This window comes from Daktulosphaira vitifoliae, unplaced genomic scaffold, assembly GCF_025091365.1.
Source record: "Daktulosphaira vitifoliae isolate Bord-2020 unplaced genomic scaffold, ASM2509136v1 Scaffold_1, whole genome shotgun sequence".
Classification (NCBI taxonomy): Eukaryota; Metazoa; Arthropoda; class Insecta; order Hemiptera; family Phylloxeridae; genus Daktulosphaira; species Daktulosphaira vitifoliae.
This window is the reverse complement of record NW_026099572.1, coordinates 74,737,874-74,763,322: the sequence shown is the minus strand read 5'-3', so window position 1 is coordinate 74,763,322 and position 25,449 is coordinate 74,737,874. Positions and strand designations below refer to the sequence as shown.

The 25,449-nt window shown below is 24.7% G+C and overlaps 3 protein-coding genes across 8 annotated transcripts in view; 1 reads left to right on the top strand and 2 right to left on the bottom strand.

Annotated features, from left to right (window-relative positions):
* Positions 1-1,278: 1,278 nt before the first annotated feature.
* Positions 1,279-6,844, bottom strand: LOC126895381 (lisH domain-containing protein ARMC9-like). The gene is made up of 10 exons (XM_050667190.1): positions 6,669-6,844; positions 6,377-6,556; positions 5,824-6,099; positions 5,588-5,750; positions 3,725-3,846; positions 3,546-3,656; positions 3,121-3,434; positions 2,802-3,039; positions 2,495-2,725; positions 1,279-1,493 (listed from the first exon to the last, which is right to left on the bottom strand). Exons 1-10 carry the CDS (start codon positions 6,726-6,728, stop codon positions 1,377-1,379), a joined length of 1,812 nt encoding a protein of 603 aa, XP_050523147.1. The 5' UTR covers positions 6,729-6,844; the 3' UTR covers positions 1,279-1,376.
* A 108-nt stretch (positions 6,845-6,952) lies between these two features.
* LOC126895382 (monocarboxylate transporter 2) overlaps positions 6,953-25,449 on the bottom strand; it is a 22,433-nt gene continuing 3,936 nt past the window's right edge. Inside the window, exons 1-10 of one of the 6 annotated variants that reach the window (XM_050667193.1) lie at positions 20,775-20,862; positions 20,491-20,552; positions 9,485-9,704; positions 9,285-9,428; positions 8,958-9,143; positions 8,411-8,862; positions 8,023-8,287; positions 7,716-7,958; positions 7,522-7,647; positions 6,953-7,389 (exon numbers count right to left, since the gene is read on the bottom strand). In XM_050667193.1, the coding sequence (XP_050523150.1) occupies positions 7,244-7,389; positions 7,522-7,647; positions 7,716-7,958; positions 8,023-8,287; positions 8,411-8,862; positions 8,958-9,143; positions 9,285-9,428; positions 9,485-9,704 (1,782 nt within the window). In that variant the 5' untranslated portion in view covers positions 20,491-20,552; positions 20,775-20,862 and the 3' untranslated portion in view covers positions 6,953-7,243. Of the gene's footprint in view, positions 7,390-7,521; positions 7,648-7,715; positions 7,959-8,022; positions 8,288-8,410; positions 8,863-8,957; positions 9,144-9,284; positions 9,429-9,484; positions 9,705-16,537; positions 16,650-16,700; positions 16,740-18,394; positions 18,414-20,490; positions 20,553-20,774; positions 20,903-25,449 lie in introns of those variants that run through there. The other 5 variants (XM_050667192.1, XM_050667195.1, XM_050667191.1 and 2 more) reach the window with 5 other exon arrangements.
* The window catches only part of LOC126895387 (uncharacterized), a 13,169-nt gene continuing 9,781 nt past the window's right edge, over positions 22,062-25,449 (top strand). The window contains exons 1-2 of the mRNA XM_050667204.1: positions 22,062-22,146; positions 22,663-22,706. Coding sequence (XP_050523161.1) covers positions 22,090-22,146; positions 22,663-22,706 — 101 coding nt within the window. The 5' untranslated portion in view covers positions 22,062-22,089. The remainder of the gene's footprint in view (positions 22,147-22,662; positions 22,707-25,449) is intronic.

Below are 25,449 nucleotides of genomic sequence, written 5' to 3'. Positions count from 1 at the left end.
AAAAAAAGTCTAGCTATACAAGACTTAATACGATTAAATGTATTTATGTATTATACTATATTTCTCAAACGAGAATGGTAAAATCTGGAATTAAATCATTTTATTATGAAAAATTTCAGCTACTTATATTTATCGATTGCTTTGGATGAAGTTTTAAAAGTTTCACAAGAAACTACTTACTTTAAATAAGTAGTTATAAACGATAATAGTTAATTCCATACTAAATTACTTATTATATGATTTAATTAACATTGAATCTCATTTGCGAAAATCCCTTTTAAAACGTGACTTTTCTTAATATTTTATCTGTCAAAATTATAAAAAATAATAGCACATTTTACGAAATTCAATAATATTATCGAGTTATGATAAAACAAAATAGGTCATAAAATCTAAATTTATAGATTTTAATAAATAGCAGCGTGATAAATTTATTGAAATAATATATTTATAACTTTCACAATGATTTGCATCAACATAATTTAACTGTGTGCTATTTTCTTTGGAATTTACATTAAGATATCAAATTTTTAGTACATTTCATTTATTGGTTTATTTAAAGAATGGTAAAGAAAAAAATTAACTGGGCAACAATTTTTAAGGAGTATATTTTAAAAGAAATTGGCATTTTTTGGGAATATAGGTATTAAATAAATTAAAATAGTAAATATTAAATAGTAAGTATAACAAATGTTTTAATGTATTATACTCAGGGCAGCAAAGCATGTTCCTGTTTTCGACGCGCTAATCTTTGGTGAACTAATTTTCACCGCCAAAGAATATTTTAAAAATAATAGGTTTCTATTCTTTTCATGGTTTAAAGCAATTGACCTGTTTCCTTACTTACTGAACACTATAATTTTCAACATTTTTGACGTGTAATTTTATTTGGGATTGGTTGGATTAGGGTATAGCCTACAAAACTTCACCCTAACTTTACATAGGGTGCTAAAGTTATCTAACTTTTTACCCGCATTCAGTAAAAATTAATTTCCTATAAATAATTTTATAAAAATGATTTTAAAAAATATGTTTTATTTATTGATGGACAATAATTATTCAATAATTTATAAACTAAATCATTATTATTTTATGATTTAGATTAAAATTTATTTTTATTATTTACTAATTTTAAATTTTATTATATATTTTTAATTGTATTTATTATTTTATAAATGTAGTTCAAATACAGTATTTTTCACTATTTTTCCATTATAATAATAATGCAATCATGTTAATTACTTTTTAAATAATAGTTATTAATAAAAAAATGACTAATTAACACCACTTTAAAAAATCATGTACTTCAATGTCAAAATAAAAATTTGCATACAAAGGTTTTGCTTAGTTTTAACAAAATATTTTCAGCAATAAATCTACATATCTGATACAACATTTTCCGTTTTATAAGTAGCCAAAAATTCTTCACCATTGGGTTGAATTTTCAATGGGTCATCTTCGTCCAGTTCTATTTCTAAATACTCATTAGTTTCCTACAAATATATTATAAGAAATTTTACTAAATTAAATCATTAACTGTATAAAAATTAAAACATTTTTTTTGCAATATGATAATTAATTCCTAAAATAGCAAGGCAGTTTAGAAAAAAAAATACTATGCTCTTTATTATTTATGTAAATATGTACTTGCTATAGTAAAATAATTCAATATATAATATTGATAGTAAAGAATAAATGGTCATTAGTTAAAATATACATATAAATATGTATTAATAGTTTTTTTTTTAATATTCAAAATGTTTGCACCTTTAAAGATCTCATGAGTATATGCATGAATTTGAATAATTTTAATAAAATAAATTCACATACAAATATGCTTAAATATACAAATGATCCTCCCTATTGTCATAAGTGGAAATTGATAGACTTAAAAGAGGTATAGTTTGACTAGAAAATTCACTAGTCTCCAAAATAAAAATTTCTTTGTTTTGTTATTATATTTTATCTCCCTACTCCTATTGTAATAGAATTATGCTGCTTTTATATTAGCTTCGATGCGTAGCTTTGAATTTTACTTGACGTGTTATTTTTTTTTTTTTGTACAACATTATACACGATTACTCTGCTCCTATTTTAACGATTTCGCTCAATGATGTGTCAAAAAGATCATAAAACATGTCTCGTTGGTCACCAATTATNAAAAAGATCATAAAACGTGTCTCGTTGGTCACCAATTATGTTATCACCGGCGATGTGTTGAAAAAAAAACCAAATTAGATTTTTTATAAGGTCCCTTTTGGATTAACCTAGGATCATCATTTTCAAGATGCATATTAATTTATACAGAAACAACTTTATTAATTTCAATTTAATTAAATAACGAATTAACCCATAATCAGTTGCCTTGTTAAATTTTCCTATTAATTCAGCTAGAGGAACGAAGTGATTTTTTTTTGCTAATTCGCCTACCGATATGATCTAACTTTTGTACGCTCTACTATTGATATTGTATCCTGATATAAAAAATAATTACGTTATCAGAAATAGTATTTTCTTCATCTGAAGATTGATTCAAGTCTGGATGTTTTTTATTTTGTAAAATTAATTTAATCTTATTCAACTGTTCAGTAGCTAATGGATATTTTATTTTGTTTTTTTCTATGATTTGTTTGACCACAGTCAATAAATCTATCTCGATTGCGACATTTATCATATCTTTATTTTTTAATATGCTGTACAAAATTCTTAAAAGACAAGGTAGAATCTAAAAAATTATAAGGTTAGTTTTTTTTTTATAATTTAATAAAATAATCATAACTAATAAACTGTGATATACGTACATCAACATCTAGGGTTGTAACAAAAACGCTTATACATTGAAGTAAATTACGTGCTCGAGATGCACAAGATTGCACAGCTGATTGACTTTTACAAATATTTGCGAAAAGACCCAAACTATATTCTAAATCATACATTTCGAATTTATTTCGATCACCAGTAAATTCGCTTTTTCTAACCAACTGGTCGGTCAACCACGTTGCTAAACCATTTTCAATCATTTGCTTTCGTTGTGGAACTCTATGAATAATAATTAAACAAATAAAAAAAATATCATCATCTACCAAGTAATTTTAATTAGTGCATATTGTTACTATAAACCTCAAACTGAGTTTTTGCAATGTTCCTAATAACATGTTACAAGTGATCGTATCCCAAAAGTGTTGAGATGATATGAGCTGTGATACAATAAGTTTTATTAAAAATGGAGAACTTGCTAAATACTTGCGCCCTTTAATAAATGAAGCTAAAGCATTAAGCAACCTTGATATCATTTGCTGTAATGGATGTGGTCCGTTCGTCATCATTAGCCATTTCATAAGACCTTGTTCAGCATTAAGCTTGCATAAATCTAACATATCATGTTTTTTTATCATAACTACTGTTTGTGTTCGATTTTGTGATCTAGTAAGTCTCTTAAAATCAATAAGTGTATCAAAAACTATATAGAAATTTTATAACACAAAATGTCCTTATGGACTATTTTTTAATGTATTAATAAATTAGTATTTAAGAATATAATTTACCCATCTTAAGGCTTGGAGGATTAGTAGTTTGTTTTTTGTGCTGTTCCCATTTCTTAATTCAAGTTTAATTTTATATATGCTAAGTTTATATTCATTATCAATTCCCGAATCCTTAAATAAAATCGATTTTATTAAATACTGCTTTTTCTTTAACATGAAATTTTGATTTTATACTAAACTATAATTTGATCATTTTCGTTGATTTCTATTACCGCGTTACAATTCTTTAAAATTACATCTAAATTAATAGCCTGTCCTCTAATTGAATTTTCCAGAGCACTTATCAATTCAGCTGCCAATACTAAAAAACAATTTAATAATTAAATCAGTTGGTATTTTGATAATTAAAAAAATCTATCGTTAGAAGAAGGAAGAAGAGGTAGAAGAAGACCAAAAAAGAGATGGAGAGATGTTATTGAATGCGATATGAGGACAGCTGATTTGAGCGTAGATGATGTGGGAGATCGTGTCAAGTGGAAGTTTAGGATAAGGGTAGCCGACTTGGGATTAAGACGAGGAAGAAGAAGAAGAAAATTTTAAAAATTACTTAAGGAAAGTTTTTTTTTTTTATAGACAAGGTATTAACTTTAGTGGTCATAGGTCAGAGGTTAGTTTTCCATAAAAGATAAATATACATTTTGATGATACATTTAGATGTTGAAAACAATAATTAAAAAAAATGTTTAGATAGTTATTAGTCTTATTTTTATAAAACATTTGTAATTTGTTGTTTTTTATGAATAATAATGTTTTGGATAACATTCTCCAAGACTGGTAGTTTAGGTCCATTACTTTCTTCGATATATAATATTAATATTCGATATATATTAATAGTAAGTGTATAATAAAACATAAAATTGATTGATTAATATTTAGAGAGTATAATCAAATTTTATACTCAAAGGACACATATATTAATCAATTTTTACATTCTGTATATCATTAAAAAATTTAATATTTTTAGTATTATTTAATATGGTAGATATTATACTATGACACAGGGATTGAAATCGATACTCAAGTTTCGATTTCGCTTATAAATATTTGATTATATAGATTTCGATTTCAATTTTGTTTATAGATATTTCAAAGGGGTTCATTATGGGACCCCTTCTATTTTTTATACATAACACCTAAGAAATAAATGATATAGAAAGTACTTAGTCAATTAATCAGCATACAGAAGAGAACTAAAATTTTATTTTTTTTTTAGTGTTATCTATTTTTATTCGTGATCTGAAAATTTAATTCTTCAGAAAAGATTATAAAATTATTAAATAATTATAACGCGATTAAGAGTTGTAATTAAGCAATACATTAAATACTACAATTTTAACATCACGATTTAGGATTCTTGGGAATCCTATTAGCATGTAGGTCATATTTTTACATAATTTAGCTTGAGTGTGTCATTTATTGTATTAATTTTTGGTAAACATTAAAAATGTTGACTATCATAAATCACTTTGAACTTTTAAGATAAAATTATTACTTTATTCTTATTAATTCACGTGTATGAAATATTATTAGATATTAATCATAAGCATGAATAGTATTTTGAACTTGAGGGGTACATATATTGCAAAGGTAATATCGCTTTACTTCAAATAACGTACCCAACCTTCATTTTATCTATTTATAAACATATAATTATGTATAAAAGTTACAAACATATAAATTTTTCTAGTGATATTTTAACTATAATTGTTGAAACTAAAACATATTACTAATTAAGTTTAATACATATTTTACACCGATGACATTCCACACTCACAATATTCACACTCGCAGTAATTATTTATACAATAATATAATGAATAATTTATTTTTCATTGCAAGATTTTAAAAGAATGGTAAAATTTGCTTGTGAGTGCTGATGTCATCTTAGGTGCTAAATAACCAAACATCCTCCTATTTGCACCTATAGTGATTCTATCGTAAACAACAATGTACATTAGTTTTTGTACAATAATTTACAATGTTACACTATTTTAATAATATATATAACTGTCAAAAAAAATTCAAAACATTTTAATACGTACTATTAAGTGGTTTGTACTCAAGATACAAAGTCTTAAGATTATTTTTTGCTATTTTTCTTTTTCTCGCTTCATTACTTGGTACTAATAGAATTGATGTACTTATGGCGATGTCTAATATAAAGTCCTCTAATCTTTTATTTAGTGAATCACACCATTGGTTTTCCTAAAATTCAATTCAATTAATGCTAATCTCGACAATTGATTTATGTTATAAATTAATACGTATTATTACGTACTTTAAATAAATTCTGAAAAGACGAATGCTGTGCGGGATGGGATACATATGGTAAAGCAAAGTATGGTAAAAACTCATTTTCTGTACTGAATTCTGCTCCTCTATTAACTAGAAATGAACGAAAAGCGTCCAGAGAACTTTTGGAGATGTTATCAGAATTTTCATTATTACTAATGTTACTTTTACATTCTACTATAGTGTAGTAAACGTATAGGTAAAAAGTTAATTTTCTATACTCGTCAAGTTGCTTAACTTCAAATGGCAAATCATTCCACATCTAATAAAAAATTCTTACGTAAATCTTTAAGGCGATATATATTATAAGCAAAGCTGTCTCAAGATAAAAAAATTGAGGATGGGAGTGAACAAATTATTTTTGCTGACTAAATGTTTTTTTTTTATTGTATGACCTTTTTATATTTTTGTTATAGCAACTCTATCATGAAAAATTATCTTTTAAAACGATTTAAATGAAATATTGTTTAGAGGAAGTGCCAACCCCTTGGGACGGCCCTGATTATGAGTACAATATTTGTCGTGAAAATCTTGCACACCTTCAAAAACTCTGTTCTAGATGTATTTTTAAATGCTTTTATAATGGATGCAGCTTGATCCTTTGTTATATGAACTGGAGCATTTAATTTCGATGTTACTGGCGGTATAATCATATTCCTTTCGTTACATTCTTCCAAAAAACAAGCGCACGTCTTCGTCAATTTGTTAGATAGTAGAAACTAAAGAACATGGTTTATAAAATTTTATACACGTATTCTATGTATTAAGTAAAGTGATTTATTGGAAATTTAATTTTAAACAAAACGTGTATAGTTTACACGCATTACATACCTCATAAATGTGTTGCAATGTTTTTGTTTCGTATTCGGTGTACTTTTCTAATCTATCCATCGTTATAAAATGTGTCAGTTAACACAGAAAGTCATAGTGTGCTTGGCACATAACTACCGTAGACCTGCGTGCCTAACACATTCAATCAATAACACCGCCTGTAGCGCTTGTCCGCATTTAAGCATAGTTATTTATTTTTATAAAAGAACACTAATGAAAAAAAATAGACTAAATCGACACATATAAATAAGATTTTTTAGTAGGAAATAAGTACAACACGGTAATAAAGTTGTGCACTTAAAAAAAAAATGCATTTAATGTCATTTATAAAATGAATTATTCACAATAAGTAATATTAAAATTAGTAATTGTAACCTTATTAAAATAATATAAAATCAACAACAATGGTACACCTTAGTGTAGGTCCTAAAATATACAGTTTCTACAAGGGCGCACATTTACATAGAAACTTTTTACAAAGATAAAACAATCAATTTTTTTCTTAGTTAACCAGTAAATAGACTATAGGTGTTAATATATGACAATAAGATGATTAACGACCATCTTGACAATATTTAAACGTTAATTGGTTTCTTTTTTCGATTATCTTCCCATTTCTTGACTCTTTTTAGAGGATAACAAATTATGGCTGATAAGAACAATATAAGACCAGCCATATAAAAAGACATATCATAACTTCCAGTGGCTTCATTAAATTTTCCTATAAAATAGAAAATATTTAACAAAAATTATACGCCAGATTTTTTATAACATTTTATTTTTTCATGCGAAGCTAAATAGAAATGATTATGCTATGTTGAACTTTTTATTTTATTTTTATTATTATAAATACCTAAAAGAGGTGACCCAATAGCGGCTGCTAATCCTTGAAACATTAAAAGAACACCAAAAGCATTTGTTAAAAGTTCAAGTCCAGTTAACTCCACGATCATAGTTGATCTTAGAGAAGCAAAACAGGCTATACAAAATTAATAAATATTTTAAATTCAAAAAATTATAATTTTTTTAAAATAATTTCGTGTTTACCCATAGAGAATCCAAACAAACTAGCATACATGACGTAAGAAACTACAGAATATGGTATGAATGGAAAAATGAAAGTGTAGATTCCACCAAATGTAAGAGATAAGTTATTAACAAATATTGGGTCAATAGAATCATAACTTGAAATCCAACCACAAAGAATTCTACCAGCTGTATTTGCAATTCCTATGATTGAAACTAAATATACGGCCATTTGTTTGTCCATATTATTTTTAGTTGCCATATCTAAAAAGACAGTTTAAAAATCGTTGTTTTATATAAGTACTTGTATGTATAAATAATTAATAACCTGTAATAAACATGAATGGAACAAAAAATCCCATAAGTGTTAAAAATCCACTGCAAGTTAAGACTAAGAAGGATGGTGACATCAATATTGAGAAATCTAACATAGTCTTAAGAGTATGCATTGTTGACTTATAATATTTCCAAAAACTTGTTGAATGTTTTCTATTGACATTTTTGCTCTGAAATTTTAGTTTACTTTCTTCTTCTATTATATCATTCCAAGACGGTATTCTAGTAACAGACATTGTGTAATTCAGCGATCCAATCTAAAATAACGCCTATAGAAAATGAAAAAGTTTGAACTAAACCACACCAGTGTAAGTGTATAAAGTATGAAACTAACACTGGTAACACTGGTTGTGAGTAAAAATGTCGTTAATGAAACGTACTTGCGAAGAATACTGTGGTAATTTATTTAAACTACCACCAAAAAATCTATCATCTCTATCCATTGGATGAGCCAAAAGTGATGGAGTAAGTGTATTTCTTCTAGATCTTAAACTAGCTACAGATAATTTATTTTCTTTATTTTCAGGCGACAATTTTCCTTTGAGGGTTAAATCGGCATTTAGAGAATAACATGATAAACTTATATTTTGATCAGGAGTTATTCTTCCAGATAAATGTTTGTAAACAGCCTCAGCAGTAGGTGCTCCACTTTTAGAAATACTAAATTTATCTATTGAATATCTTCTTTGTACACCATTATTTTCAACAAGTAATGGTTCATTTTCTGGCTTTTCAGGTTCTACGACAATAGGGTTATTTGGAGGGACTTCAACAATAGTAGGTTCAAGTGGCCTAAAGAGTATTCCGAAAATTCCACAACTTAAAGCTAATCCTAAAAATAATAGAATAAATTGTTCACGTAAACACATTACCATTTTCGTATTCGATTGATTCGATACCTACAAAAAAAAATCTTTACAATTTTACCTGCTTGTGTTAACATTGAAACCCTCCATCCATAATTCTTAACAAGATGATCAGTTAGCGGTGCTAATACAAAAGTTCCTATTCCAGAACCACATACGGCTATTCCTGTTGCTAAAGCTCTCCACTTATCAAAATAAAATCCTGGTATTAATACTGCGCATACATAAATCATACTAAATCCAATTCCTATAAAAAAATGCAGTAAGTTCTTACAACTGATCATACTTTACAAAATCGATTGAACTCGAAATTTACCAAAAACTTATTTTCTATTTTATAAAAAAAACAATATACATTATTTGTATAAATATCAAAATTGCAACAAACCTCCCAAGAAACCGTAAAAAAACATAAGTTGATAAATCGAATCAACGTAAGCTCCTACTGCAAATGCAACACATGAAAGTATACTTCCGCTAATTGTCACTACTCTAAATCCAAAGCTGTTAACAAGTGCACTAACAAATGGTCCTAAAATATGTGTATAAAATTAAATAAATAAAATAATAAATTGTAAAATATATCACCTGCGATTAAATAAAATCCTGTTAGCAGTGACCCCACTAATGTAGCATAGTCTGGTGATTGGTTAAGATTGATAGCTATATCTTTCATCATCAGTCCAAATGAGTATACTATTCCATCAACAATCATATTACAATAAAAAGCTGCCAATACAACTACCCAGCCCCAGCCGCCATCTGGAGCGACAACAATTGCTAAAGTACCTCCTGTTCCTGTTGTCATCTAAGTAATTATAAAGTACAATCATTTAAATTTAAATTTTATACATAACAATCTAAGTAGATATGCTAACTTAGTTTATTTCGTATTAAATTATTTCTCTATTCACGTTATAACACCAGTAGAAAAATATTACTCATTAGAGTCAAAATGATATATTATTTTTATACCAGTCCAGGACATGCATGACAATAAAAGATAATATAATAACATCATTAAAAAAAAATTAGTACCTAATATTTATTAAGATGAAAATATTATACACTTATAGATTACTTACGTTTTATTAAAAATTAATAAAATCTATTTTAAAATATGTAAGTATACAGAGTGTTCAGTAAGTCAGGAAACGGGTTTCTATTGTTCTCATTGTTACAAACAATGAGAACAATAGAAACCCGTTTCGTGACTTACTGAACACCCTGTATATAATTTTTTTATTGTAAGTTTATGTTTTAGCATAATTTAATTAATAATTTAATTATAATACCATAAATTTAATTTGAATTTGTAGTATTTGTAATTTATTGTAATTTAAGAATTTGGGAACCCTTACACAATTATTCAGTGAGATCTATTTTCTTTTTTAAAAAATAAATTAATTTTATTATTATATTAACCAATTTTTATTACTATTGGCACATTAAATACTGTAATACTGATTCATTTTTTAATATCTTCAACATTTTCTATCTAGAGAAATACACACAGAGATGCGAAAGTTTTAATGAGATTTAGAGGTAATGAATTATATACATATTAAAGAGCGTACTATTTTAAAAATGATTCATATTAAAAATAAATAGAAGAATTAATTAAAATCGATTATGTAAGTCATTGACCTGTATATACTAAAATGAAAAAACCAATAAGAAAGTAACTAGTAATAATGATATTAATCTATTGGACATTGTAAGTGTTATCTCCCTTAATGAGGTTTAATAAAAATTTTTTAAAATTATAGTTTCTGATCTAAATAATTGACTGTAGTGATTTTTATTATCAAAGAATATACGAACATCATCTAATGGCTGAGTTAGACATAACATAATACATAACTTTTTACCTTATATGAATAATACAGCTAACATCCCTTTAGGTATTTACACGCAGTGACGTAGTTATTGTTTTGTTCTGGGGAGATAAACATAAAAAAATTTTTCACTACACCCTCCAAAAAAAAATGGCATGTTCACCATGTAAATTTTTTTTTTTTTCAATCACAACCATTAATTTTGAATATCTTTAGACGGCAAAAAATCGCATTAATAATTTTTATGAATTTGAAAACTTAATAAAAATTAGTTTAAAATATTTTTAATTTAAATACTATGCACAATGTTGCACATTATTATTAAAACGCTTGAAGCGCACTCTGTTAATCGTGTTACATCAAACTTAATTTATTTAGATATTATTTTGAAACTCGTAGGAAAAAATTATCAGGTGATACTTCTTAAATTTTGACAAAAAATCTTTATATATAAAAATGGATACCCTACAATATATATATCACTATATCTCCATTTTGCTTAATTAAAATCACTATCATAAAAAACGCTTCGATGCAAATCTTTAAATAGTGTTTAATTTTAAAAAACTGGTAAATTATTCCAAAAGCTACATGATCTGCTATTTCCTTATTAATATTCTTATTAAGATAAAGTATGTCAAAGGAAAAAGGAATTATTAAAAAATATTATTTCTCATAAAAAAAATTGTGTTGATCCATACACTTTTCAAAAAGTTATAGTATTATTAAGTTAAAAATGTAAAAAATAAAAACAAGAATTTTCAGACAGAATAGCATTTGGTAGCCATTTTCACCGTGAAGACAAAACAAAGTCAAAAATTTTTTTTTTCCATTATAATGTAAATTATCTTTAATTTAAGATATAATATATCTATATATTATATAGAAGTGTCAAACTTTTCGGAACACTTTCAAAAGTTAAGTTGAAAAAGTAAATTTTTGTGAAAAAGTTGTCATTTTAAATCCCCCCTGTCGGCAACTAAAAGTCAGATTTATAAAAAAAAATTACCAAATGATAGGTAAAGATATTAAGCATCTATAAAAAAAAAATATATATATTGATTTGTTCATTTTTAGAAATTTATAACAATTTTAAATTAAAAAAATTGATAAAATGTCGAAAATTAGCGATTTTAAAATTTGCAATTTTTTTGGATGTTTTACCTATTTATGGAGAACGAAGGAAATTTTTTCTATTTTTGAGGGTAAGGTCTTCGACCAGATACGATTTGTGATCTTTTGATGTATTGTTGAAAGAAATCGGTTCGGTGAGAGCTGAGAAAAAGTAGTAACAGACACAAAGAAAAAACATTAATGTAAAATTAATAAAAGTTTAAAAAACGACAGAACTTTCTGATTTTAAAAAGTTTTTTGATTTAACTATAATTTTACTGATTTTTTTTAATACCCTAAATTTTTTATTTAATTTTAGAATAAAATGATCCTAGATTAACCGAGGAAAAATGATTTTCTATTCCAGTATATTTTTTGGCTTAATTCAGACTATGTTCTGTAATTATTTAAAAATTAAATACGAGACAATCCCCCTAAAAAATGTTAATAGCAATCGGTTCGGTGAGCTGAGAAAAAGTGGTAACAGTCACAAAAAAAAAAAAAACCTAGAACAGGGGGGTCGCGGCACAGTGGTGACGTGCCATAGTTGGATAAGTATAATGATATTTGACAGTGATTAAAATCACTAAAAAAAAAAACGCTTCGATGCAAATCTTTAGATAGTGTTTAATTTAAAAAAATTGATGAATTTATTCAAAAAGCTACATAATCTGCTAGTTCCTTATTAATATCCTGATTAAGATAAAGTATGTCGAATGAAAAAGGAATTATTAAAAAATAGTATTTCCCATAAAAAAAAAAACACTTTCAAAAGTTAAGTTGAATAAGTTCTACTTTCTACATGCATTTTTTAGATTTAAACCCCCCTCGTATATAGGGAAATGATCCGATTTAAAAAAACAGTATGTTGAATGAAAGATGTATAAAAATACTACTTCTTATGAAAAATTTGAATTGATCCATACGTTTTTCAAAAATTTATAGCATAATAAATTTAAAAATGTAATTTTTTACCATAATAAAGTATATTACATTAACTTTAATTTAAGATATATATAAAAGTGTCAGACTTTCCGGAACATTTTCAAAAGTCATTTTGAAAAAATTAATTTTTTGTGAAAAAGTTGTCATTTTAAATCTTCCTCTGTGGGCAGGTAAAAGGTCAAATATAAAAAAAAATTATACCAAATGAAAGGTAATGATATTATGCATCTATATAAAAAAGAATTATATTGATATGTACATTTATGAAAAAGTTATAGCACTTTTAAGTAAAAAAAATTGAAAAAATTTCGAAAATTAGCGATTTTTAAATTTGTAATTTTTTTGGAGGTTTCCCCCATTTACGGGAAACGAGGGAAAAATTTTCAATTTTTAAGGGTAATGTCTTCAATAAGATACGATTTGTGATTTTTTGACGTATTGTTAAAAGAAATCGGTCCAGTGAGAGCTGAGAAAAAGTAGTGACAGACACAAAAAAAAAAAAATTAATTAATTAACACATCATGGTAAAATTAATACCTTTTCAGCTTCGCATCGAAGCTAAAACACATCATAGAAAAAAAATACCTTCTCAGGTTTGCATCGAAGCTAAAAAATGACACAAAAATCTAACATCCTAAGCTAAAATGTGTATATTATATATATAACGTATGTAATATATCAATGGTGTACAATCCTATTTTGATAAATTCTATAACTTTTGATTCACTGAATATTTTGTTAAATATTAATAAAAGTAATTCAAATGAGGATTTTAAATAAACACAACATATTTTTGTGTCTACATTACGATATCAAACGTTGGTTTAAGCTCATCAGACATAATATGACATAAAATAATCTATATTTCGCGAGGAACCTGTGATCTACTTTGTCTAAGTGATCGTTTTTTCTCAGACTGGCACTCCTATCGAATATTCATAATCCATTTGACTTAATGCGTCGAAACGATTGCCCATTTGCAAATGACGTATTACTAACTCCCCTCCGAATGGCATACCACTTTAAAGTTTAAAAAAATCAGTCCCTTTTCAATAAAAGCCTTTTGTAATATTACTTTATTTTTCTCTTTAGAAATAAGCACTTAAACATGAGACTGTAATAATATTCATGACAAAATTTTACACCTAACCAATAATTAGTGTATAAAGATTATGTTATTTTTATCTTTCTCTGATAAGCTTTGACTAACGTTTAATATGTAATATAAACAAGAAAAATTCAAACTTCTACATATTTTAAAATGCTCTAGAAATTTAACTACAAAATATCAAAAAGATATTTTTCATAAAATTATATTTGTAGTATTTATATCAATGTGCTTGATCAATGAACTAAGAACTCATTAATGTATAAATCATCCATTATCTATAATTAATCCTAAATTACAGCGGTAATAAGAAGACATATTTAAGAATTTTACGAAAGAAATGTTGACAAATCATAATTAATTAATAGTAGTTATCGTTTTATAATTATTCATTGACCTTTAATTACTTGTATTCGTTGCCATACAATAGTAATAATTACTACTGTGTGTCAATTATTACACTTATTATAAAACAATTATTTTTATAATAATAAAAAAAACATTCATATTATAAATGAGTAAAATTTTTTTATAATACCAAAACTACTTATGTTATTTACATAGAGATTAATAGAATTTGCACAAGAAACAATACACAATCTTATTATATTACGAGCATAAATCATAGAGCACTTACACATTACATAAGTCTTCTTAAATGTGATTATAAGAAGTTGCAGAAGTTTTAAACAGGAAAGAAGCTAAGAATCTTTTTTTTTTTTGCTTTTCACCTACTCTTATCAGTCTAAAGTCATAGACTGTAAATAATAATAATTGACCAATGAAGAGGTGAACCCTATCCCTATAGCCTAATCAGATATATATTTTATGAAAACCACTGGTTTATATACTATCTAATAGATAGTAATACGTTTTATGAATACAAAAATGAAATGTTTGTGATAAATACTTGTTCCTTAAATATTAGACTACTACTAAATATGGTTTAATAGTATCTTTGTATACTACAAAGCTTAGGATTAAAAAAAAAGTATTTAAAATTCAAACTTAATTTTTAGTTTTGATGTGAAGCTGAGAACGTATTAAATTTACTATGTGTTTTTTTTGTCTGTTGCCACTTTTAATCGGCTCTCACTGGACCAATTTCTTTCAACGATATGTTTGAAAATTAAAAATCGTATCTAACGAAGACATTGCCATTAAAAATTGAAAAAACTTGCCTCGTTCCCTGTAAATGGAGAAAATCTCCAAAAAATTACAATTTTTAAAATCGGTAAATTTTAACATTTTTTTTTCTTAAAAGTTCCATAACTTTTTCAAAAATGAACGTACCAAAATAATTTATTTTTATTTAAAAACCTTAGGTATTTTCTGTTCATTTGATATAAATTTTTTGAAAAGATAACCCTATACTTATCCGCAGGGATGATTCAAAATAACAACTTTTTCACAAAAATCAATTTTTTCAACTTAATATTTGAAAATGTTCCGGAAATACTACGTCTTTTAAATATATTATAAATTAAACCTTATGTTACATACTATAAGTTAAAAAAAAAAATTGTCCTGACCACCTATCTTCTATATGCAAATGGCAGTGGAAATTGAACAAAAAATAGGAGTTAATTTTGTTTTTGGAATAATCCACTACTTTCTTAAAATTAAACATTATCTACAGATTTGAATCGAATTGTTCCTTATGGTAGTGATTTGAATCATTGTCAGATATCATCTTTACTTGTTCCAATTATGATACGTCCGCACTGTGCTGTGATCCCACTTTTTTCACTGTTTTTTTTTTTAAATTACATCGAAATGTTAATTGTATCAAAAATTTTAGGAGTTGTCAGTTAGATCTGTTTCACTATATTTATAGATATTATAAGTTGTCATCTGATTTGTAGAAAATTAGTGTGAATTAAAAGAGCTTTGTAGAGATTATGCCACGACCACACTGTGCTATTTTTTTTTAGCTTCGATGTGAAGCTTAGAAAGTATTAATTTTACTATGATGTTTTTATTTTAATTTTATTCTAATACTTTATAAGAATATTTACTATACATATGAAGATATCATATGACTTATAAAAGATCGACAACTGATTAAAACCAGAAATAATATAGTGGGAACTTGAACATTTGTCACAGTCTAATTTTCAGAAAAAATTGGAGCTAGGCCCCCAAAATTATTTTTATTTTCAAATAATAACTAAAATAAGTTATAAAAACGTGATCCAGGATTCTTGAGGAAATAATTCTTTTGGATTGTATTATTATTAGTTGAACCACGTTAATAATAATAATTTTATAATAAAAAATACACAAAATTATAGGTGTGACGTTTATACGATTTATATATCTTATGACTACCCGAATTGTAACATGTTAATTAAATAAATTTATTATTAAAATCAATTAAAATAAAATCTTTATTGACAGTAAAATATATTGTTAGTTAGTGCATTAAAAATTATTTCTAGGTATAACGCTACATAGATTATGTCATTAATAAGTTACAAAGTCATTTTTTATTATTTATCAGTAGAGCGTCATTCAAAGTTACGATTATAATCTAGAGCATTCAAGGTTGTAAGGTAATATATTAAAAAGTCAATTGCATTAGTAATCAACAAGTTATTATTTTGCCAAGGTAATGATCATTTTTTAATTTCTTACAAAAAAAGATTCACGACATGATGACTAATTATTATACTTGTTTACTGTCAACTTGAATACAGAAGTGATGATTGGTTTTAATTTAATCAAATACAGACTAAACTTGCATTGTAAAACATCGAGCACGCCAAATTAATGATCATTTAATGCTAGAGGCACATACATGAAAAAAAGAAAGTGAAGTCATCAGCTGATGAATGAATATAATAAGTGTTTCTTCAAGGGCGAAAATGAATTACAGTAGACTACGAATAAATAAAAAAGAAATTAAAAATTAACTCTAGATAGTCATTCGAAACATTGAAACCTAGCAATCGTTCATAGATGACAATTGAAAGTTAATGGCAATATAATCAACTATTAATAACAAAGACTAGAGACTAAAATAACCGAGTCAAATGTACCTCCAAGCATGAATAGCTATTCGTGAATTTATTTTTTTATGCGTTGATACAACTAAAACAGAAATAAGAAAATAAATAAACATTTCTAAGAATTGAATTTTATTTTTTTTATTCAATTAATAATTATATCGTGATTTCATAGTTGAGTATTTTATCTGAATAAATTTTATAATATTTAATAGAATTAATAAAAAAATTGGCAATAACATTTAAAAATTAAAATAATACTATAATAAACTCTTTATACTCCTAAAACGATATTCTTAACTTCGAAAAGGTTATTATTTACTTTTAGTTACATTACAATGTGCTTAATAATGGTATTAGGTCACATATAACAAATGCTGATTGGTAAACGACTGTATCAGCATATTCTTACAGTAACTTGAGTTTGAAAATACAATGCACGTCACACACCACAAACGTGAAGATTGATTATTACTAAAAAATTATACTTCATAGCCACGTTTCTAATAATCAAAATCAAAGTTTTCACTAAAAATATTAAATATGTCAAGCAAATATCTGTTTAACCTAAATTATTGTGAAATAATAGTGCCTCATTCGCTTTATATTGCTGTCTATCATTTATACTAAATATATCACTAAGATTAATCTCACGTGGTATGGTTTTAAACTATTTCCTTATTTTAATTGACATGTTATAATTTATAGCCAAGGTTAATTTCCTTTATATTTTAAAAATATTCCGCAAACCTTGATAGTAAGTTAAGCTAATTAGAAAATTTATCATTCCAGTAATTACGAATAGCGATAGAGGAGCTAGTTGTGACAGGGATCAGTTATTACAATTGAGAAATTTTAATTTTAAATTGTAATAGCAGTATAATATTCACATGTTTTCATAGATAAATTAATGCTTAAAATAATTTGTAAAAATATTTATCATGCCTTATCAATATAAAAATTTATTCGCGTCAATAGTAAAATTTAGTAGACATTTTGCTTTAATTTTTTTTGACAATGATACAAGTTGAGATATTTTTGATACTTATTATTTAGTCAATAGATAATACTATTTTATTGTCTATTTTGAGATCATAAGAATAAATTTGTGTGACAACATCGTATACGAAAATTTTCCATATGAGCTTAGTTGTTGCAACCTCACGGGGGCAAGCTGTTATAGCGTATTTATGGCCCATAAAAAATTATTTTCTTAGTAAATTTAATATAATTTAATTAATTTAATTAATGTAGTACAAAAAATTACTAAACCCAAATAACAATGTATAAATAAATACAAAAATGTTGCACTTCAGATATATTTCGAGGGTTACAATAAAATTGCATAAAATAACTTTTCATTTTTTATATTTATGAAATTTTAATTTATATAGTGGTTATTATCATAATATTTTATAGTAAGAATTACTTTTCTTTAATATTTTTAGAATAATACATTAGAAAACAGTATACGGTAATAACTTACGTGGACTGAAGTGTTTCATTTTGACTTGTTTAATTTAATCATAATTTTTGGCACTTAAAATTAAATTTATTGAATAATTTATAAATTTATGCTAGCTTAGTACTATTAATTACTTTTAGTTAATATAAATTTAGGTAACCGTCGAAGAAAAATTACTAAAAATAAAAATATAAAAATTGTAACAACTAACTCCGCTCTTCCCTTCAGATGATAAAATTATATGATATATTATTATATCATCGTATTGAAAATATCATATTATGCATGATACAATATGAATGACATAATATTAATAAACAAATAGATAAAATAATACAACTCTCATGTAAGCAGTACTTAACAATTTTTTAACATTAAACTTAAATTCCTGAAGTGTTTATTTCATTAACTTCTCTAATTGTTTTTTAATGGAATTCCCTATGTTTTGAAAGACCATAACAGTGAATATTTTCCGACTATGATTACTTGCAAATTATTATATTACATTGTTTTGAGCATTAAAGATACAAAGAAATAGATTAACTCTATTTCAATATTCTAAATTGATAATTATCTAAACACCAAAAATTGTAATAATAACCATTGTCTATTAATTATAATAGTAATTATAGTAAAAATATATGAGTTAATTTTACTTTAGTATAATTTGACCCAAACATTTACATAAAAATAAATTTACTAGTTATTGTTATATAGTTAAAAAACAGCTGTTCTATTTCATGCATAATAATTTTGTAAGAACTATTATTTATAAATATTATTTTTTTTAAATGGTATGTGTTTAATAGGTTGCAATAGAAACTTGACTTCAAAAATTACTTACAGTTTTATAACACGATTAAAAAACTTCTTTAACCATTTCTAAATTAATTGTTATAGAAAAGTGTCTAATATTTAGAAACTTTAGATTATATAGTGAGAATGAAGCGAGTTCTTGTAAACAATAAAAATAAAACGATATTATGAAAAAATTAAATAAGATCAATGCCGTCGAACTTGGTTTTATAATTCTTAATTGATACGTTTTATAAATATATTTAGTTATTGTTGTTGTAATTGATAAAATTATTTAATAACTTCTTTTAAGATTTGTAATCACGAATTAAAATTTATGTTAATATCCAAAATGTGTTTTAACATAAATATTCTATACTATTATAGTAAATCATATTCATTATTCAATTAAAAATGTAACTTTAATTCCAGTTCTAAAATATTATTTTAAAAAATTAGTGACGGCACTATGGTGATGTAAGATAAGTTAAAACATAATTACTATAAAAGTAATCAGGGATTTATAATCATCAGTACAAATATGTAGACATATTAATATATGTAACTGCTTATTAGCAACTAAGTATATATTTCTGTACAAAATATTGTCGATGAAAAGATCTTAATTTATTTTGATTCAAAAATGATTTTACAGTAAATATAATATGAGAAATAATAATATTTGTCAGTACTGAAATGAAATTCAGCAACTATAACCATTACAATGTATGTCGATTCTGTTTGATAAATGTTGTCTTGTTGTGTTTGTATAACAAAGTAAGACTAAATAATCTATTATAAAATAATTAACAGATAATAATTAATTTTCGATAATAGTTATTATTATCTGTTACAATCTTCTAATATTGTTATTTTATTCATTATTATGATTCTTGTTATAATTCAATTTATTTACAAAAAAAAAAGAAAAATTAGGATTAATTGAAATTTAAGAAAATTAAAAGATAAATCACGTGGGTATAATTTTTGCTAATTAAATAAAAGACAAAGCTGCTATTAAACTTGTTTGACATTGCTTAAAAATTATGAAATTATATAATAAACGTAATAATGGAAATTGGGTGTATTAAAAGACATATTTTTACAATTAATGTGCACAAGGTATACCTAGTTAACTAAAAATAGTTTGTAGAAACATTTTTCTTTTATAATAATTATGACGATACCTAAATATTACAATTTATATGATTTTGCACAACATTTCATTAATTAATAACTTAATAAAATGAGAATATCATTTCTATATATTTTTTTGAATATTTAAATTTATATTAATAAATAACTGATAGTTATGTTTTTACCTTTGACGAATAAAATAAACAGTACTGCTTGGATTATTTTTGCCGTTATATCACTTATTGAACTTTAACAGTAGTGAAATATTTTTTTGCAAATAAATAGAAATAATTATTAATTTTTAATAAAAAAAATTGTAATATTTATTTAGAATCACTTTTAATTGTGTTAATGATCACTTGTTCTTTTTGTGAATTTGTTTTTGTTGATAAGGACATCAAAAACATTATTAAACTTAATGAATCTAAGAATAAATAAAACCAATGAAATAATGTGATAAATCAATTACCTCGTTGTGTGTAAAACAGGTTAGTGGCTTATGAAACACATGATTCTCAACATTCGCGGACGAACCAACTAGTTACTATAACGTTAACAAGACTGCTTATTAGTTGCTAGTAATGAACATCCATGTCAATATCAGTGTTGATAATTTTAATTGTTCGAGATAGTTTTTTAATTCCGCTGCCAGAGATGCCTATTATATTAATATAATAACTTTTTTAGCCAGAAAAAGTACATGTACTTTGAAAAATTAATTCTGCAATAATTTTTTTAATTTAAATAAAAATCTTAACACTTTAGCAGCAGACTTTTCTTTCACACATAAATTTTTATCTGGAGTTTAAATTTCTTTACTTTTTATCATTTTGATTTGTTACATATTCAACACAAAGTTAGTTGAGTATTGTTCATACTTATTGGTTTATTACACTAAATATAAATATCTTATAAACTGAATGTTATTTAAGAAAAATTGTTGAAACATTATAATTTATCTTAATCTTAATTTATTTAATTTATCTTAATCTTAAGAAGTTAAAATTTTGTAATATCCTGAAGTATAAATATAGTAATTTATTCAATTATCGTCAAATGACACAACTTGAAGCAATTTACAACTTTTAACTCATATAAATCATTATAACTAAATAAGTGTCAATATTTTATTCTTAGTACATACATTTAATCTACAAGGTTAATTTTATTTTTACTAATGTAATATACTTTTTTTTTTATTTTTTCTTGTCCTAAGTTTACTATAAAGAATTAAAACTTGAGTCATTAAATTAAAACAGCGTAAAAATTAAGTATTAATTTTGTTATTTTTATACAAGACCACTTAAAATTTTTTTTTACATATACAATATAAATAAAAAAGAATAATTAATTTAAAGTAATTCAAAATACAGCAGAAAATGAATAACTATCAATTTAGTATATTCAGGTTGTGAATTATTGTGCCACTTAATAAAAAAATTTAAAACGCTTTGTACACTTATATATTGTTGAAAAGAATCATTACCTCATAATGATAGGAAATATTTTGCAGATTACATAATCTGCACATATATATCATTTATTTTAATAATATATTACAAAAAAATTAATTAATAATAATAGGTACTCAATTACAGCATAATTTTGTTAGCATGTACAAACTTATTATTTTAAGTTTAAAGTATTTACAAAATCAATAAAATTAAAATATATATATATATATATATATATTATTATGCAACAAATTGAACAAATACCTTAAAATAATAAATATTTAAATATATTTCAGCTGTATACCTATGATGTAGTGTAAGACATTTATTATGTTTAAGGAAAGTCTGATTTTTCAAACAGTACAACATAATAGCCTTGTATTTCAGGTAAAAATATACAGAAAAATACATTTTTATAATCATTTACTAGTTATATAAACTTCGTTACGCGTGGAATTTCAGATCGTTTCCTTCAGATCATTCTAGGAATTTTATAAAATTTACATAATACAAAATAAATTTTAACTGCATAATATAATTTTTTTAACATTTTTCTGACATTAAAATGTAATAAATTTTGCGCTTTCTTGGTTTTCAGAATATGATCCATGGAATATAGCTTGTAAATATTTTTCTCAAATATTACTGCATGCAAATTAAAAAAAATTAATATAACTAGACTTTTGTGATAAGTTTGTTACATGGAATTTTATTTTAAACCGGACTAACGAGTAACAATACAATAATTTTCAAATTGAATTTTGCTATGAGTAGAGACAGCAGACGCTTATAAATCTGCTGTCTCTCAGCTAAACTCCAGACACATTAAACCCTTTAGGAATTATAGATTAGTTCTAAAAATAAAAAAATATGTTTAATTTAAAACTTTCTTTTCTAACATAGCTGAGAATAAATACAATTAGTCACAAAAAGAAAGGGAATAACAAGTGAGTTTTTAGAATATTGATAGTTATCGAATTGTGTAATATTTTAATTGAATACAATTACTTTAATTATATCGTAATAAAACAAATTATTATAAAAATTAGCTTTATGGAATAAATATAAAATACACTTTGCAAAAATCAAACGCATTTTGTAATAAAATTAGTTACTATGTTAATCATTTTTTATGATAATCAATTTTTTAAAGGAGTATCAACAGTGTTACAAGGACATACGATTAACATTTTTATTTTTATTCATTCTTTTTTTAAATAATTGTATTAATTTAACTATAGTAAATTGATTGTGAAACTAGGGCAAATTGAAAAAGTGTACTCATAGTATTATTTATATATGTTAACGTGATCTAAGAATAATAATATTACTTGAAAATTTAAGTATTTCTTTTAACATTTTTTAGGTGGATTGTCTCGTATTTAATATTTAAATAATTACAGAATATAGTCTGAATTAAGCCAAAAAATATACTGGAATAGAAAATCATTTTTCCTCGGTTAATCTAGGATCATTTTATTCTAAAATTAAATAAAAAATTTAGGGTATTAAAAAAAATCAGTAAAATTATAGTTAAATCAAAAAAAAATTTTAAATCAGAAAATTATGTCATTTTTTAAACTTTTATTAATTTTACATTAATGTTTTTTCTTTGTGTCTGTTACTACTTTTTTTAGCTCTCACCGAATCGTTTTCTTTCAACAACATATCAAAAGATAACAAATTGTATCTAGTCGAAGACTATACCCTTAAATATTGAAAAACTTTCTCTCGTTCTCCGTAAATGGGGGAAATTTACAAAAAAATTACGAATTTAAAAATCGCAAATTTATGAAAGTTTTTCAATTTTTTTTACTTAAAACTGCCATAACTTTTTTAAAAATGACCAAATCAATATAAATTTTTTTATAGATGCATGATGTCTTTATCTATTATTCGGTATATTATTTTTATAAATGATTCAAAATGATTACTTTTTCAACTTAAATTTTGAAAGTGTTTCGGAAAGTCTGACACTTTTATATATATCTTAAATTAAAGATAATTTACATTATTATGGAAAAAAAATTTTGGACTTTATTTTGTCTTCACGGTGAAAATAATTACCAAATGCTATTTTTGTGTGAAAATTCTCGATTTTATATTTTACATTTTTAACTTTAGAATGCAATAACTTATTGAAAAATGTTAGATCTATACAATTTTTTTACGAAAAATAATATTTATATCCCCTTTTCATTCGACATACTTTATCTTAATCATGATATAAATAAGGAAATAGCAGATCATGTAGCTTTTGGAATAATCCACCAATTTATTAAAATTAAACACTATCTACAGATTTGCATCGAAGTATTTTTTATGATAGTGATTTTAATCACTGTCAGATATCATGTATACTGGACCCAACTATGCCGCGACCCCACTGTGCTGGGTTTTTTTTTAACTATTGAAAATGTTCCAGAAATACTGACACTTTTTTATATATATAATATATATGTTTAAGATATTATCTTAAATTAAAGCTTATATAATATAATTTAATTAAAAAATAAAAAATTTCTTGAGCTAATAATAAAATTTTGAATTAGCTTAAATGGCCTTTTTTGTCTATCAATAAATGTGATGTAGGATTGCCGGGGCAAACAGAATAAATTTGTTTTATATAAAAATTTTATTTTTTATTGATATATATACAACTCTAAACTCATTTATATAATTAATTATAAAAAGGAACGGTAGCATAGTTGGGGTCGCAGCAGTTGGGATAAGTATAGATCGGTGTCGGTGAATTGATTCCCAAGACGTATTTTATGTATTGATTCTCGGGGCAAATTTAAACATGTACTAGTTGAAAAATCTAATTGCAGATTTGAAATCGGCGAAAAGATGGCTTTAAAAAAGTGTATTCTGGTCTTAGATGAAAAATCCTTATAGACCAATGTATTTCTTCATAATTAACAAAAAATTATTTTCAAAAAAGTTGTGCATTAACATTTATCAGCAATATATTTAATAGACGTTTTACAATAATATATAACAAAGAAAATGATGTATTTGTTGTAATATTGATAAAACAATGAAAAAGTTAAGCGCGATTGAAAAAAAAACAAAACAATTTTTCCCAATATCAGAATTTTTGTAATTGGTACTTAAATTTTGTAAAATGTTTCAAAATAACTCAATATTACTTTTTTACGAAAATACGACATTTCAACTTACCACCACTTCGCATCACTATTGGTAACACTGAAAATTTTGTCATTTGAAATATAACGTATAAATTTATCAATTAACATATTCATTTTTCTATGACATTCAAATAATCGTCAATATAAGTGTAAGAATAACCTAAATAAATTTGGTTATGCGTGTGGTGAGTATAATTTTGTTACACAGCCTTATTTTACTAATACATTGGAATATACGTATCCTTTTTACTTAAAAGTTTTTCCAGAGAACTTTAGTGAATCATGGACACCAAATGTCTTATGTAACAAGTGCAAAATTAGATTAATAATATGGATGTTAGGTGCAAAGTAAAAAAAAGTAGCTTCAGCAGCTTTTTCCATACAAACAATTAAAATCATTTATTTCTAATATTCTTAAAGTATTTATTGTCGAATTAGATTTGATATTATATAATTTTACTTTGAAATTTATTAATTTTAGCTTCGATGCGAAGCGGAGAAGGTATTAATTTTACTATGATGTGTTTTTTTTTTTTTT